The sequence below is a fragment of the Amphiprion ocellaris genome, chromosome 9, assembly GCF_022539595.1.
Source record: "Amphiprion ocellaris isolate individual 3 ecotype Okinawa chromosome 9, ASM2253959v1, whole genome shotgun sequence".
NCBI lineage: Eukaryota > Metazoa > Chordata > Actinopteri > Pomacentridae > Amphiprion > Amphiprion ocellaris.
The window spans coordinates 8,198,064-8,216,124 of record NC_072774.1 but is presented as its reverse complement, the minus strand read 5'-3'; the positions used below and the strand labels follow the sequence as shown (position 1 = coordinate 8,216,124).

The window sequence follows — 18,061 nt, the reverse complement described above, 5'->3', positions numbered from 1 at the left end:
ACAAATGCAACCTGTTCCTCTCTTTTTTTCATAACAAAATCATCTCCATCCACAGCAGCCTTGTCACCTCTCCCACTTCACTTGATCCCCCCTCTCCTCCACCAAACCCTCTGAACTTTCCCCCCCTGGCCCACTTCTCGCCCGTTTCCCCCCTGGACCTGCCCAAATTCATCACTGGAACTAAAAACTCCACATCCTGCCTGGACCCCATCCCCACTGCCCTCCTCAAAAACTGCCTCCCTGTTATCGCCCCCCTCATCTCTAACATCATCAACACTTCCCTCAGTACTGGCTGTGTCCCCTCACCCCTCAAGCTCGCCTCTGTCTCCCCCATCCTCAAAAAACCTGGTTTGGATCCAACCTCCCCTCACAACTTCCGGCCCATCTCCAATCTCCCCTTCATATCCAAAACATTAGAACGTGTCGTCGCTGCCCAGTTGAAAACTCACCTCACCTCCAACAACCTGTATGAAACCTTTCAATCCGGATTCCGCTCTCATCACAGCACTGAAACTGCTCTCCTCAAGGTCACCAATGATCTCCTCCTCTCCTCAGACTCTGGACAAGTCACCATCCTCATTCTTCTCGACCTCTCTGCAGCATTTGACACAATCAATCACTCCATCCTCCTGTCCCGCCTTCAATCCTCCATTAACATCACCGGCACCGCCCTCACCTGGTTCACATCATATCTCACTAATCGACAACAATTCATCAAGGTCAACAACTGCACATCACCCACCGCCCCCCTGTCCCATGGTGTCCCTCAAGGATCAGTACTTGGCCCCCTCCTCTTTATCCTGTACCTCCTCCCCCTCGGCAACATCATCCGCCGCCACAACCTACACTTCCATTGCTACGCCGATGATATCCAACTCTACATCTCCACCAACACCACCGCCACCACCACCCTCCCCTCTCTCTCCAGCTGCCTGGCCGACATTAAATCCTGGATGAGGAAAAATTTTCTCCTGCTAAACTGTGACAAGACTGATCTCATCCTTATTGGACCTAAATCACTCACACCATTTCCCCACCCCCCCCATTACCATTGATAACACCACCCTATCTCCTTCTGCTCACATCCGCAACCTCGGTGTGATATTTGACAGCAACCTCACTTTTGAACCCCACATTAATCAGATCACCAAAACTGCCTATTTCCATCTCCGCAACGTCGCCCGTCTCCGCCCCTTCCTCTCCTTCTCAGCCGCTGAAACCCTCATTCATGCCTTCGTCACTTCCCGCCTTGACTACTGCAATAGCGTTCTCTTCGGCTCCACCTCCAAAGTTCTCAATAAACTTCAACTCATTCAAAACTCTGCTGCCCGACTCCTCACCCGAACCTGTTCTCACGACCATATCACACCCGTCCTGCGGAACCTCCATTGGCTCCCCATTTCACACCGCATCCAGTACAAACTGCTTCTCCTCACCTTCAAGTCCATCCATAATCTAGCCCCCTCTTACCTTACCGATTTGCTCCTCCCCTACACCCCCCCCAGGAATCTCCGTTCCTCCCACACAAACCTCCTTTCCATCCCGCACAGGACCAGCCGGCGACATTGGGGGGACAGAGCCTTCGCCATTGCCGCCCCCACTCTCTGGAACTCACTCCCCCATGCCCTCCGTGACTGCACCAACCTCACCACATTTAAATCCCTTTTAAAGACTCACCTTTTTAGATCTGCTTTCCTTAAGTGATTCTGTATTTTATCTTGAACTTGTTTACTATCTACTGATTTTAATTATCTGTTTTGTTCTATCTTATTGTATTTTATGTACAGCGTCTTTGAGCTTTTGGAAAAGCGCTTTATAAATAAAATTTATTATTATTATTATTATTAAATTCTACTCTCAATGGCAATCAGTAATGTTTTTTTCTAGAAGACATGTAAGATATGGTATTAATAAGACTTTAAGATTTTTTGTCTTCCCTTTCCTTAATCATTTATTTAATTCTACAGTGATTTGTTGCTTCTATTTGTCTGTAACACTTAAATGATATGTCTTGCTGACAAGTATTGAGGACACATAAGGGCTAAGGCTATGTAAATGAGGAAAACGTTTATATACTTAATATATCAAAATAGCACAAATCCATTTGAAGCTGTTGCAAACACTAAATGCAGTGTTTGACATAATTATTAACTAGATTAATTTCATTGTGACATATTCCAGCTACAGGTTTTTCTCCTTTATGCATATGTTAAACAAAACAGAAAAACAGTTTTCTTTATCTGTGATAAAATATTTTGACTCAAAGAAAAGGCAGCATCCATTTTTCACGTTTCAGCTGTCGAGCCAAAGCCTTTGAAAGCAGCTAAAAATGTAAAGATAAATGGTTTTCAGTATATTTTCAAAGAGAACTAACACTTTAAAACCCTGGGAGTGTCAGGGCTCCCTCCTCTGTCCCAGCTTCAGCCCCCACCTGACCTCCCTCATCCTCCCCCTCCTCACTCCTATTCCTCTCTCCACCTTCCTGCTGCAGCTCAGCAGAGATGCTCTGTCCAGCTGCTGCTCATCACCAATCACTCATTAACGGAACTCCGGACAGCTGCGGTGCAGCACCTGATGATCATCTCCACCATAAAAGCCGGCCTCACACTCCACACCTTGCCAGATGGTAAACTCTGCTCACGCAGTCAGTCGTCTAGCCTTCACCTTTACTGAGATTTTTCCATTGAAAAGCTTTACCTTGACTAAACCCTGTTTCTCTTGCCTAGCTCCACTGACCCAGCTGCCCGGTTCCACCTGTTCTGTCCTCCTATCTCCTGCACTCTAGATCCAGCCCTGACCAGACCTTCCCCCTGCCTCCCTCACCTTGGACCTGCTTCCTGCTCCTGGATCCCCTGCTCGTCGTGGAGGGTCTCTGCCTGCCGTGTGCCCCCCTCGGCTCCGGAAAACACCCCGCCTGTCACCCCCCTGGAACGAGGCTCTCCACCGCCGACCCACCCCACGGAGAACGCCAACCGGGCCGCCGGTTCCTGGTACAGTCACCCCCCCAACCTCCCCTTTAGTTCAGTTATTCTAGTCACCAGGTTTCCCACCCCGTCCAGCACTCCCCTTTGTTTTGTTAAATAAAATCCACCTTTGTTCTTGCCTCAGTCCCTCGTCTGTGTGCTCTCTGCTCGGGTTCACCCCCACGCCGTGACAAGGAGACAACATTCTTAACTATGGAAACATACATTCTGAGTTTTCCCTGAGATTATCACTTCATCATTGAAAGACTTATGATTTCATAGAGATTATAAATGAGCAGAGATATTCTGCTGTGCACGAGGAACGGATGGTTCTAATGAATTCTTCATCAGCCTTTTGGCTCCTGTGTGTTTGCAGCTAGCTGTGAGGTTTACAGAAGGACCAGATGGCATAGGCACCTCTGAAAATGTGACCTCACACCCTTTTCCTCTGATGGGGTGATAAAGGTGTACAAGCTTTCCCCTGGGGCGAAAAAAAAGCAAAATAAAAAAAAAGCGCAGGTCTCTAAGGAGCTAAGCCCAGGTCTGGAAGCTCTCTGAGCCAGGTGTGAGGGGCCACAAAGGGGGACCAAACGAAACCCCAACCAGGCAGACCCAAAAACTACCTACATCTCTGAGGGAGCTCTAACTGGCCACAGACACCTCCACGGCTTTGAGAAGGGGGAAAAAAAATGAGTGTGAGATGGTGTAGATTGCTAAGAGAGCAGCCTGAACAACCATTTACAATGAAGGCTATGTTCCACCGAGCTAAAGCTGGGAACCTGTTGTTGCAGAACGCATGGAGACTGGTGTGCACGTGTGACTGCACAAAAGATTGATTTTTATTCATGAAAGAGATTGTTTTGTCGGGAGATTTTTAATGCACACCAGACAGATGGGTTCAAGGCTGCATTCCTCCTACTTTTTTTATTATGGGCTCAACTTGAAAGACATTACCGCATAAAAAAAGAAGGAAAAAAAAAGAAAAACCCACATTAGAAGTGATCAGTGTTTGATACCAAACAATTACCACAGTGGGTTCGCTTTCCGTCTCTGTTCCTCTTTTTCTCTCTCTGTGTGTGAAAATTTCAGGCAACTAATTTACTCCCCTCTCGGGATTCCTCGTGACATAGCTCCTCTTGGAAGTGATCAACAGTAAAACAGCCAGATACATTTCTGACCTGTGCATCTGCGTTCCAGCACATGCTCGGCTTGCGTTCTCCAACACATGGCTCACGAGGGAGGGTGATCTACTACGCTCCACATTTCCTCAGCTGGTCAGGAGAAAATTAGGTCAGGAGTTGAAATGGGTGAAAGGGGCTTTTGGGAGAGCGGTAGTTTGGTTTTAGATTCTCATGGTGATTGCAGAGAGATACGTGGAGGGGTGAAAGGAGGAGGAGTTCGGGGGTGGAAATTGAAGTCTGCAAAGATGAAGCAATAAATTAGCACATGAAAGAATAAAAAGAGCCCTTCAGAAATGCACTGACACACATGTTTTATCTGAATTCTCTAGAGTGTGAAGGGGAGAGAAAAAAAGAGGGGATGGCACAGTGAGTAGGAGTGAACAGATATGAGAAGTGGTCTCATCGCTCACGGCGGAATGACACTAACAGCTCTTGCATGTGGTCAGCTCTGAAGATTCCAAAAAAGCCAGTTGTTCTTCTCCTCTGTCATGTTGTGGCTATTTAACCCTCGTGATTTATCTGTCTGAGTCAGAGACCAGACCAAGTTTAGATGAAGCATTTCAGTCAGATCCGAGCGTGCGGAGGTAGTCCATGCATGTTTATAACCTGTCCAGGGGGCATCATCAGGACTTTGTCACAGACATCCGCCCTTTACACTTTGATTTTTTTTTTTTTCCAGGAATACAAAAGGTCAACCATGAGCAGGTTGGGAAATTACCGAGGAAGCATTTTGGGAACGTGATGCATCGAATGAATAAACATGTCGGGTAGCATCTATTTGAAATGTGCAACAAAATTACAAGGGTCAACTACACTGTGACTTCAGTATGTTAGCAAGAAAAAAGATGAAGAGAAGCTTCAGAATTACACAAAAGAAGTTTTACACTGAAGTCTGTAACTTTGGATCCAAAATCATGAGTTTGAAGTAATGATGTTGAACTTTTACTTTTCTAGGACAAAAACAACCGAGTCAAATCTAAAAATCAAGATATTTCATCACAACCAATTTCGTCTACATGCTTTATTTAATAATGCACTGAGACTGTATGGTTTACAGTAATCAGATCAAATAAAAAGAAAATAAATTGCACTCCTTGGTACAGTATTGAAGCCATTAGTGACTTGGCTGTGACCAACAGTTACGTCACATAAATTTGGGGACTTTTCAGCTGAAGTCGGTTGAACTGCAGGCTGTGTTTTCAGATGGAAACAACAATATTTATACTATGTAGAATCACCTTTCCCCCCCAGAATTGGTGACAACTGTGGACATAAGGAAAAATATGTTGATTCCAGGTTTTTCAGTTGTTGTAAAATTAAAAATCAAAGAAGCTCAATTTTTCTTTTTTATGATTTATGCCATTATAATTGAAGACATTTTTATGCCCACTCTTCCTCTATTCACTGTTGTGTTGTTTCCACAGAGGTGCAGGACTTTAAAATGCTCTGAAAAATGAGCCCACGGTGATTAAAAATGTGACAGGAGTGGAAAAAAAAACTGCTTGGAGTTCAGAGAGTAGATGAAGAAACCAAGAGAGGTGTTTGACCTACGCAGTTGGACTTTTGAATTAAAATCCATAAAGTTGGTTTCAAGCGTTTTACTTTTGTGCCAGCATTTATGATGCGTATAATACGTAGTAAACCAGATAAAGCTTTGATGTTGTAGCTCAATTTAATCTAGAGAAGTGCAACAAACTATGAGGGAACACAGAGAGGATAATAAAATCGACAAAAAAAAAGAAATAAAGAGAAGAGGAAATTAGTTTTATGATTTGTAACATCCTGCCAGAACTTTTATTAGATGCTTAAGCATGAGTGACCTGCCCTCTCACAGCAGGCTGTTAAATGCTAGTGACCTCTGATATCCCCAGAAACATGCAGCCCTTGCCCTTCTTCAACCCCAACACACATGATCCTTCACCTCTCCGACATGGGACAGATAAATTAAGCAGCTGCTAAACTTGGCCCAGCTTCCACATTAACCGTGGCACACATTTGAGTTTGTTTATAAGCTTTAAGTGTGTGAGTGTGAGGAGGTCATCAAGCAGAATCATTAATTTACATAGTTTATATAAACACATGTGGCCGTAGATAGGTTCATGGAAAGAAAAGTGTTACACGATTGATTAATAACATCCTCGTGTTGTAAATTGTGGAATGAGGAAAGAATGCTGTCGGCTTATTGGCGCAAAGCGGTGCTGTTCTGCAGCTCACGTACCCCTGAGGATGTAGTTCTGGTAGTTCTGGTCGGCTTCAGCTCCCACTTTTATCAAACACGTCAGCCCTTCGGCCACCACAAACTCATGCACCAGGTCCTTGTCATCCTGGAAAGAGGAAAGCATTCAAATTCTATTACAAGTCGTTAATATGGGTATATATATATATATATATCTCTATCTATCTATCTATCTATCTATCTATCTATCTATCTATCTATCTATCTATCTATCTATCTATCTATCTATCTATCTATCTATCTATCTATCTATCTATCTATCTATCTATATATATATATATATATATATATATACATATCATACAGAGCCAAAGACTCCACTGTGCTTATTTTTTTTATTTAAATTAGACATTTTGTTTGGCTTCTTGCTTAAACCTTTGGGTGCATGAACGCTACATATCATGCTGAGAAATAATAATCTGGAACCAGCTGTGGAATAGCTTACACAACTCTTTCCACTATTTAATGAAGCTTTATGTGATAAATAATCAAATCAGTTGCAGAAAGCACCAAAAACGTAGTCTTCCTATGAGCAAAATATATGGAGTCGAGCCCCAAATTATTCATATTAATGTCATATTTTGATTTATAGTGATTTTACTGTAGAAGAATAGGTTTCTCTCCATCACTCTGGTCTTCAGTTCTTTCACAGATTCTCTATGGGATTCAGGTTTGGATTCTGACTGGGCCGCTCCAAAGGGGTGATATTATTAATCCTTTTCCGTTATCCAAAGTTCTTCTGCAGACTGTAGAATCTTAATGTCGTCCTCTCTTCTCACAATGCCATTGACTGTAAAGGCTTACTAGGCTCATAAGCTGAAAAAACACCCCCAAGGCATCACATTCCCCCCATGTTTAACTTTAGGAATGCTGTTCTTGGGGTTTAATTCTTCTCTTTTCTTATACCAAATGGAAACCATATCCCTGTCAGCAAATAGCTGCATATTCATCTCGTTCGACCACAGAACTGATGACCAAAAGCTTTCTTCTCTGTCCAGGTGAGTCCATCTATGTCTGTCTTGGAGAAGTGGAGTCCTCCTTGGTTGACGTCCATTGAGACCAGCCTTGTTCATTGTCTGCTTAGGTGGTTGGCTCGAGAATTAGTCCAGTTGATTAGGGTTGCTTTTGGTGGTGATCCTCTACCACTACACTATCATTCTTGCCGTTGCAGAGGTCACTTTTGGCTTCCTATGGTACCATGTGAGATTTTTTCATTATGTGGAACTCCTTGTACTTTCTGATGAAGCTTTGCACTGTGGCCACTGGCACTTCAAAAAAAAAAAAAAAAACGCTTGGATATGACTTTACAGTCTTCTCCCATCTTGTGAGCAGCCGCAATGTGCAAGTCTTTCTCAGCTCTTTGGTTTTAGCAATGACTCCCATTTGACTAGTTACTGATAGAGAACTATTGCACCAGCTGTGATCCATTTATAGTGTATGAGAACGTTTAAGCACATGGCAGAAAATACCAGAACCATTTTAAATGGTAAAGAAGCTCCACTGGTGACAGTTTCATTGGGTATGAACAATTTCAGACATGGCATTTTTAGTATCAGGGTAGAAAAAAACATCAATCCAGCAAAAATAACATTATTTTACATTAATACATTAATATCTGTAATGCAATGTCTTATTTTCTTTTGCCATTTTTTTTATGACATTTTCATCCAAAAAGACACTTTTTGGACAAATTCACTGTATATTAAAATTCTGAATGGACATGAATGCATTTATGTCTTTTGCACACAGAGGGAAATATTGGTTGTTCTTTAATTTTGCTAAACAACACCTGTTACACTTTACTATATTATAAAGACATAAGAAACAATTAGCTGTAAAGGGAACATCCTCCAATTTCTTTACAACTCCCTTCTACAAGATCCTCAGCTGAACAAAACCCATCTTATATTTGTCATATTCAATGCCGCTGCAAAACGCAACGAACAGCACAGTCCATCTGCAGCTTGTTCAACTGGAGTCCCGTTGCTTCAGCTTCACCCCACATTCCGCCCTTGATGACAAAACCACCTGCGTCTCTCACACCTGTCGCTGACTCTGTAATTTAAGGCCGAGCATGAGAGCTTTCTGCAGGATTTACTATTTTCTGATACACTCTACTGTTCAGATGGGATGGGAAGGAAGGCAGTAATAAACACCGTGGGGTGGTCAGGGCTTCTTCTCTCCCAGGAGGAAGTCTAAGTGCTTCCAGAACATCTTTACCATAGATCTGTGATGGAGACTCCAGCTACTTGGCAATGAGTCTAAACATACAGGAGTGAACTAAACAAAATGAACAGGAGTTCTGGAAGTCTTGCACTACAGTAGTGAAATATCCATACTGATATCAAGCCATATTCTCTATAACTGACACTTTACAGAGCCGTTCATGGTGTAAAAAGTGGGGTATTCTAATGTGTTCTGGGCCTGCATCAGTGTCTGCTGCTCTCTTTTCCATTTAACTGTCAGTTAACCCTCCCCCTCTGCGACCGACTGCCCGCTAGCCCGGCCCAGTGTGTGAAGTATGACCAGACCCGAACACTGCACAGCTGCCACGAAGGCAGACTCTCAGCAGCACAAGTCTGCCTCAGGAAAACACTGCTGTGTCCGAGTGGGACTATGCACGGTTGAACGTGTGCACGCGACACATAGTTTTCTTGCATGTTTCTGCACACTCACAGCCCAGAAAAAAAAGCAAGGCAAAGGGACACATCATTATAAGATCACAAAGCACATTACAGTTTAAGAGAGACCTTCTTCAAAGGCCAGCATGTGCGAAAATCGATAAATAATTACCTGAAAAATCTGCTTGAGGGAAAAGAGGGCTCTCCGAAGCTCCCGTCCTGTTGAGTTGTAGAGTTTTTCTGTAAGGAAAGAGAACAGGAGTGAGTGGAAAAAATAAATCAGCTTACATTGACACATGTGGTATCTGATGTTACTAAAGTTTCGGGATGACTTCTCTTGAAAATAACATGCGTTTAGTGTATGACTTGCATCATATATGATGTTACCAAATGTCTAGTAAAATCACTTCCTTGTGTCTGCATCATGCACATGTCATTTTAAAGCAAGTACCCCAAGTGGCTAAATATGAAAACTACCCTACAAGAGGAAGAGTGAGAGCAAAAGAAAAGTCAGAGCAACTTCTGTGGACATCTGTGGAGAGTTAAGGGACAGAGGATGTTTCCTGCTAACAAAGCCTAATCTGTAGTTCGCATAATACCAAGTTATGGTAGAAAGCCAACAATGCCACCACGACGTCCGAGAAACAATGCACGCATTAATCAGCTATGGAATCTCAGCAGAGTAGTAAAGGAGAGGAATGATGGATGACACATGCTCATGATGAAGGCATACATTTCCTGCAACAGTCCTTCACCCCGTGTGTGCAGTCTGTACAGTCTGCCAGGGAGTGGCAGCGTTGAGCGCAAACCTGGTCGCTCACTCATCACTGCTGTGTGAACTCTCTCTGACTCAGCAAAACCTGCCTGTGCTGCTGCAGATACAGCAACACAGCAGCACAGGACAGTACAATGCAGAACAGGGCAGTGCGGTTCAGGACTCACTTTCACAGCCTTTTTCCTTTGATCCACTGCGATTTGCAATGACACTTTCTCCAGTTTTTGACGGATACTTTCTAGCTTGAAGGCATGGTGGTATGTTTTAGTCATCAAAGATCTAACAGAAGATTGGCATGTACACAAGAAGGCAAATTGTTTCTCTTCTCACACACACACACACACACACACACACCCCTTACACAAAGACATGAGCACATTCCCAAACATGAAACCGTGAGAAAAAAAATGAGCAGACTCAACATATTTACAGTGCACAACAGAAGTGAATATAATCATGCAATATCATTTAAATGTCAAATTAACCAAGTTCATATCTCCAGCAGAGTCATAGAGCCGTATGAACACTGAAAAAATACATCAAAGACAATACTGAAAGCCTAATTGCATGAACATGATTATAAAATGAGCTGTGAACACCAGAACCTTCTTAGTTTTTCACCTATGTTCTGTGTCTACCTGCATGTCTGCATCATTGTTCTAAATGGAAAAGAAATCCCAGAGGAATTGAAAAAATATGTTTGTGACACAAAGATGGAAATTGACACAAGAAGACTGGAGACCACCTACAAAATCAACAGAAACACATTTGTAGCAGTAGTCAGAGAGTATAGAACAAGCCATAGTACCACTAATCAGTGCTGCAGTAGCTGTCCTCCTAAAATGATGCCATGTACAGTGAACTACTTGGGCAATCTAGCTCTGAAAAACAGATAGGCAAGTGCTTCGGACCTGGCACAGGGTTTATAAATGGAAATCAGAGTGTGTGGACATTGCATATCATCAATCGCTATAGATGGTGTTCAAGAAAAATACCAATACTTGCTGTGTAGCAAAAATGCACAAGATGAAAGTTTTGCTAAAGAATATTCAAAGAAGCCTGATGAATATCGAGAGCACATCTTTTGATCAGATAAGACCAAGTAGAATTTGTTCAGCACAGATGGGGTCCTGCATTTTTGGTGTGAATCTGACTGGGACTACCACAGTAAATGCATAGTCCCAACAGTGAAGCACAGAGTTGGTAGTGTGATTTTATGAGGCTACATAAGTGCAAAAAGTGTTGGGGAGATGGAATTTACAGATGGTATCATGCATGCCTGTATATATACCAGAATACTGACTGAAAAGATAACCTCTACTCTGCAGAAGCCTGGCAGAAGAGGAACATTTCAGCGTGATAACAATCAAAAGCACACTGCCAAAATCAAACTAGTTTCTGAAGAAGAAAAAAAAGGGGAAACCATGAGTATTATATCTGACTTGAATCCTGTAGAATAGCTTTTGAGTATTTTAAAGAGAAAGGTAGAGCAACACAATCCCATCGGCATAGTGCAGCTGGAAAAAACTGTCTCTGAGGAACGGCAGAACCCCTGTCATAAATCAGAAATTTAGTGTGCTCTATACTGAGAAGGACTGAATCTGTCATCAAAGGTTCCCACTGTGGGGCCTGTATTCTTAGTATAACAAATAAAATCTGTGCTCAACTGTTTAACTTAGAAATAATGCAATTGTTTTGAATCATTTGGCATTTAAGTGAAATTGCACATTTGTTGTACATTGTATATACTGTCTTGAATGCATCCTTATGCTCACAAGCTCCAAGGCTTTACAAACAGTTGCCTCTGAATCAACTGTGTGCGAAACACACACTGATGACTGTATACACGTGGGATACAGAGCGAGAGGCTCCTATTCAGTGTTGTTGTTGTTGGCCTCCTCAGCTGGAGAGTAAATCCCTTCAGCTGACGAACTGAGACAGAAACAGGGTGTGTGTTTTGCCTGCCAGTTCTGTGGGCACACAAAGGCCACTTCGAGACTCTGGACCAGACAGAGCGAGCAGTCGACGTCTGAAGTCTCTGGGTGGCTTTTTGGTGACACACAACATTTTCACAACACACGTAAAAGTTCACACGCAGTGACAGCTAGCATGCCCACAGAGTCAACAAACATGCAACATCATATAATCTAACTGAACTGAGAAAACATGCAAACAAATAGTTTATATGGAAATTAAATAAATTACAGATATACCTCAATTGGTACATGTGTTTCGAAAGTGGTAAATATAAATCAAGCTTTGGTTTAAATTGCATTCCTTGTTTGAAACTTGCTGCCATGTTCCAGGACACGTTATTATAGGAAAAGATTGTCTGCTGTTACTCTACACACTTTATATTCGTGGTGTAATGGACTCTTCTACAGACAGACATGAAACTGGATATGCAGTTGTAAAGAAGACGACCAGTGGTTAAAATACTCCCACTTGATGACGCCGTACACTGAAATCATACACCTAACAATCCAGTCCCGGCGGACTTTAATTTCTTAAGAAAATGTCTTGTCTCTAATTTATGCCTTTGATGGTATTTGGTATGAGTAGAGCAGAGTTGAGCCTGAAATGTTTTGTGCATTCAACGCCATACATGGCTCTGATGCCTGATGGGTAGGTTCGTATTGGTCTTTTACGGAAGAGTCCCGAGCAAGTGTCTGGCAACAACATCCACAAGCAATAAATAGCTACAATTCCAGAGGTATTAAGAGGGGAAGCTGTGTGATGTTGGCAATTTATGTCTTTATAAATAACAGGAAGGAAATGCGACTGGGTCTTTTCAGTTTGGACGCTCCAGGAGTGGAACTCCAGCCTAAACAAGTCAGGGTTGCCAAATCGGCATAATATTTTAGATCTTTTCTCAAAGCTGATGTAGTTCTGTAGTTGTATCTTTGTTTTATTTACTTCTTTAAAAACACTGCCGTCACTGTGGAGGGTCTTTTCCTGCATACATGAATTTTGGGCCTTCTCTAAAGAGGTTTCAGCCAACACCAAAGGAAACAAAAAGCTAAAAATTAAAAATAAAAATGGCAATAACATTTTGGTGATCAGTTTTGTTGATTGTAATTTAATCCACATATACAAAATGAAGATTTTTGTTATTGTTGTGCATAGTCACCACACACAGATGCATTTTAAACCAGGAAAACTCCTGTTGTTGTGTATAATAGGGATATATAAATAAGCAATTAAACCATTGATCAAACCTCTAAAAACTCATCTTGTTGTATCAGTGACACATATTCAGAATTTCATTCAATAAAAACAATGCCTTCATGTCTTTTCACTCATTCCTCCCCACTTGCTGCAGTCTGGGCATACCAACTCACCTATAATTCCACTCAAACACTGTAAAACTACTCTATCCTACACAATAGCAAGTTGTGTTACTGGAAATCTGAAGCCATGTTTTTGACCTGAACACTGATTTGCATGCCCTTTCAAGGAGCTCAACCATGGTGCTGTCTTCTTTTATTGCTCATGATATGCCTTCCAGCATATAAAAAACACCATATAGACATGTCAAGAGGGTAGAAAAAACTCGAGATATTCACCAGAGGGAGCCTTTTATAATAATTACATATCATTAGGGGCACAGTTTTATGGCTGTAAAATGTATCAAAACAAAATCGCACCATATAGATAATAATAGCTTGAGCTTTTTGCCACTCATTTTGCCATTAAGTCTGCGGTTGAGTCCACGTCACGTAAAAGAAGTACCAATGCTTTTTTAACTACTAGCTTGTAACTGCTGCTCTCTCCTCTGCAGGTCAAGGTAGAGTCACATCCATTGCCTTGTATCTCAGGGAGATGACTCAGAGTTTAGATTCGCAATCTATAAACAGACAAACTCTCTGATCAGTGGAGCGGAAGGACAGAGGGAGATAGCTCTGGGTTACTCATCACACCTTTACCATACAAAGCACGTTTGATTTGTGGTCTTCCTGAATCACTGCGCTTTAGTCTTAACTGCACTTACACATGGACACTGAACGTTAATCAGTCAACAGATGAATTACACCCAGTACTGCTGAACAGCCGGCGATGTTCTGTCCAGATCACAGCACAGCATTACAACAGTGATGCATCAGCACTGGGCTTGAATAAATCCCAGCGGGATGTTGTATGTGTCGATCAGCATTAGTAAGGCAGAGAAATTCTTCCACGCATAGCTCTACGGCAATTTGCTCAAAGGGCTTGTGCTCATCTACTTAGCCCTGTAGTTTAGACGGCAATAAAACTGTCAGAAAGTTATTCCTACCCAACACTAAATGAAGCCCCTCTGCAGGAACAGACAGTTCCTTCGCTGTCCCTGTCCGCGGTCCACACACCGATGCACCTCCCAGAGGCCCATCTCTAATGAGAAATAGCTCAGTGGAGATTAGTTCCATACCATTTGGCACAGATATGCACTCAAAAGTTTGGGCCCTCTGCATTTTCCCCCATTCAGGCAAGAACCTGGGATTTCATTTATTCACAGGAAATGTTTGTGAGCCTCAACTCAACTCAAGTCCACATAAAACCTGAACCAACCTGAAACTTCAAAGTCTGTAGGTCACTACACTTGCCAATGATTTGTTATTGGGTCAAAGTAATTGTAGTACTAAAAGAACAAAGGAAGATGTAGTGTGGACACTTGGGCTACAACAAAATTATTTTCACTGTCGTTTAATCTATCGATTAATTTACTTGAATCATGGATTAGCTGTCAGGTCTACCAAATGTCAGAAAATTGTGAAAAATGCCAATCAGTGTTTCCCAAAGCCTGAGATAGCATCTTCATTGTCTTGTTTTGTTTACAGGAACAAAGGAACTAGAAAACAGAGAGTTTTGACTCTTTTTCTTTTAAAGAAAAAAAAAAAAGCATAAATAAAATAATCATTGCAGCTCTACTGGGCACAATTGCCTTTCGCCTTTTACTGAAGCTTAACTGCGTTTATGAATTTAATAGAATAAAAACATTTTAACCAATACAGCACACGATAAAGGACTTCCATGTCTGAAAATGTACTGCACATTAGCTGTAGTGCCTGGTTATGCCACCAGGGGGAACCTCTCACTGTTTAGCACTGTAGCGACCCAATGAGGTGGTCACTTGTACTGCAAGATGTTCTATGTATGCAAACAGTGAGTATTGTGGGAGTTTAGCTTGTAAAGTGGGACTTAATGCCTACTGTCCGGAAATCTCAGTCTGAAGTTGAGTTGAACGTGCTACAACAGCTTAACTGTGACTCTGTGGCTGATATTCTGCACCACTGAAGAAGTTCATATCATGTGCTATAACCTGTAAAAGCTATTTATGTCATATGACTTATTTAAAATCAGCAATCTCAGGACATGAAATAATGTTTGTTGAGTGAATTTGATTTTACCTATTCATTCAAAGTGGCTGTTGGTTATCTGACAACAAACTATTCCAAACTATTCCCTGAGATGCCCTTTTCAATTTTGATTTCATTTTAGCTACAGGACAGCTACAATGACAACACAAACAAATTACAGCAACCAAGTAGCCTTTGCATTTCCTGACCTGTAGAATAAAGCTGAGGTAGACATTATTTTTGGTCACCATTGAGCAAAAATTTAATAGCAACCTTTCAGCATATTGCAGTTCAGGTTGAAAGCTAGACTTCTGCACCTCCTTGTCAATCCATTTTCAGGCTTTGGAAGATCTAGTCCATGGTGGGAGATTTTAACGCATCAAATCAATGTCAACTGGTGTTTGTACTAAATCCGATTCTGTTGCGTATTACTCCATGCACCGCAAAACAAGACAACCATAAAATTACAACAATGTATGAGTGCATCTGAGGACAAGCAACACATTCTTTCTGTCCTTTTAACACTCACCTTAGGGTTTTACTGACAAGCACCTGACAGTGAAATGACTCAATGGAGTGAAAGTTTTTCTTTGATGCCTCACTTGGATTTACGGCAGAGGGCAGCTGTTTTCCTCTCTTAAATTGCAACACACAGTCACATTTTCTCAGCTGAAATAGCTACAGGGTTGTAATGGATTCGTAATTATGACAATCATAAAAGTAATGGCGGAACTTCTATAATCACCAGGAATGCGCTCAACTATCCGAAGCAGACGAGTAGAGAAACAAAAAAACTGCTGTGGTGGGCTGATATATTCAGACAGGCCAGGACTTCATAGAAAGTCATGCTACTGCTGAGAAGACAACTTTAAAAAAAGCCAATCTGTCCTGTGCTCCTTCAAACCTCCTCTGATTCTCTGTCAGTGCCAGCACATTCCTGTAACTCTGTTTTGTATGAGCCATGGGTCACTTTTTGTATTTATCTCCGTACGCCAATCTCAACTTAAAACCAGTCCCCACCACTTATTGCTGGACAGCGAACAGATTTGTTTGCCAACAAAGCCATTAACGTCGCTCATTTTCCGTCTACAGTAGTAACCTCTAACATGTTCAGTTTTACTCATGTGTTCACATGTCATTATTTCCAGAAAGTGCTATAAAATGAGAGGGATGACTACCACTGCTCATGCATCGTGCAGCAGGCGGAACACATAAACCACATCCAACGCGCAGCCAGGAAAGCCACAAAGACCCCACTGGGCAGGACAACCCCGCAAACACTGGTGTAAATTAAACTATGTTTGCTTTCAGGAGTGGATGTGTCAGACTAGAATTTGAGGAGGAGGATTCTTAGCATTGTAATGGTATGTGTATAGAAAATTTTACCCTGAACAAGCTGGAAATCTTTTTTCATCACTGTCTGCAACACCCACGACAACAAAATACTTATTTTCAACTAAAGTAGGTCATCAGTATGCAAGGTCATCAGTCTGTCGTCATCCACTTCCTCCGCCAGATTTTATGTGTTCTGTGTTGCAATTGTGGTTACAATTACGAAGTTGACATCAGTAAAAACAAAAAACATTGCGTTTGAGTGGAGGTAGGGAGCAGAAAAGCACCTGGTTAGAGTTTAAGCTTCACTAAAAGTCATGATACCTCCAATAAACCAGTTTTCTCTGACTCAAGCATAGCGGAGGAGGCTTTAAATAGAAAATAATGGGGGGTGATGACAATAAAGTTCCCTCTCTAGAGGAAAGTTCAGATTCAGTAAATTCTGGGTTGAATGTGGGGCTGACAAAACCTAAATGCACAGCAGGAGTGAAAGAAGCAGCGGTGTTGTAGCAGTGTTTCTAAGCAGCAGACAACTACCAAAACAATCCCCAAACCTCTGATGGTCCTTGAAGTAATAACTTGTGATGACAGTTTTGTTGGGATATCTAAGCTTAAAGTCATCACCGAAATCACTTCATATTACATGTTTCATTTAAAAAAATCACCAAAAAGAAACCGCCAGATGCTGGAAAAATCTGAAAATTGGAAGATATATTCAGCATGGTGAAATACCTTTCTAGAGTTAATGTGCATGGTAGTAAGAAAAAGGAAATTTGTCTGTATACATAGGAGTATCCTGGTAAAGATAAGCAACTAATAAGCTATGATCTCTAATATCCAAATGCCAGAAGATGTGCTGTGCTTATGTGCAGTCTTGCAGGAGTAAAGGTCAGTTTGTGCTTCAAAATTCTGGTCTGGTCAAAGCTGGATTCTCAGTCACAAGACAGTGCCCTGCCCAAGTCCGGATTTAGCCTCGTCCCAGAGAGCTAGGAGCCGGTTCCACTGGTCAGTAAAGGCCACAGACTCTGTGAGAGGTGAAAGCTGAGGTCAGACAAACTGTAGCCATCTGGGAGAGCACGGTCTCATGTGTGCCAGAATTGCCACATCACTGCCTGTCATGTATAAGCATAAAGAGACCCATCTTTCATGTTTATCCCCTGGTATTTTCATGAGAAACCCTTGAGTTTACAGTAATGGCCCTCTGCAGTCACGACAGACAACAGAACAACAACATCAACACCGCTTCCTACTCATTTTTTCCTTTCTCGCTCTGTAAGGGAACCCTTGTGTTCCAACATTTATGAAGAGAAAACACAAGTAATTAAGGTGGAAGACCTCCCAGCATGTGCTACTTTGTGCACTGGGGTTGTTTCTCTCTTCTTTTTTTTTATCCACTTCCCTCTGAACGAAAACATAAGGTGAATGATGGGTCAATAAAAGCAGATTATAGCACTCAGGTGGAATTCATTAAGGAAGAATGCAGGTAAAAATCAAATCAATTTCAACATGTTTGGATTTTGAGTGCAACCGAACAGTGGATCAAGAAAATGAAATGGAAAATGTCTGCGCTTTTGTGGCGGTGTACGAATCTGAACACACTGGCAGTTTACAAAGTGTGCA

The 18,061-nt window shown here is 42.0% G+C and overlaps 1 protein-coding gene across 4 annotated transcripts in view; it reads right to left on the bottom strand.

Annotated features, from left to right (window-relative positions):
• fhod3b (formin homology 2 domain containing 3b) overlaps positions 1-18,061 on the bottom strand; it is a 130,552-nt gene that overhangs the window by 47,162 nt on the left and 65,329 nt on the right. For all 4 annotated transcript variants that reach the window (XM_023299403.3, XM_023299399.3, XM_023299400.3 and 1 more), the window contains exons 4-5: positions 9,174-9,241; positions 6,363-6,468 (exon numbers count right to left, since the gene is read on the bottom strand). In XM_023299403.3, coding sequence (XP_023155171.2) covers positions 6,363-6,468; positions 9,174-9,241 — 174 coding nt within the window. The remainder of the gene's footprint in view (positions 1-6,362; positions 6,469-9,173; positions 9,242-18,061) is intronic.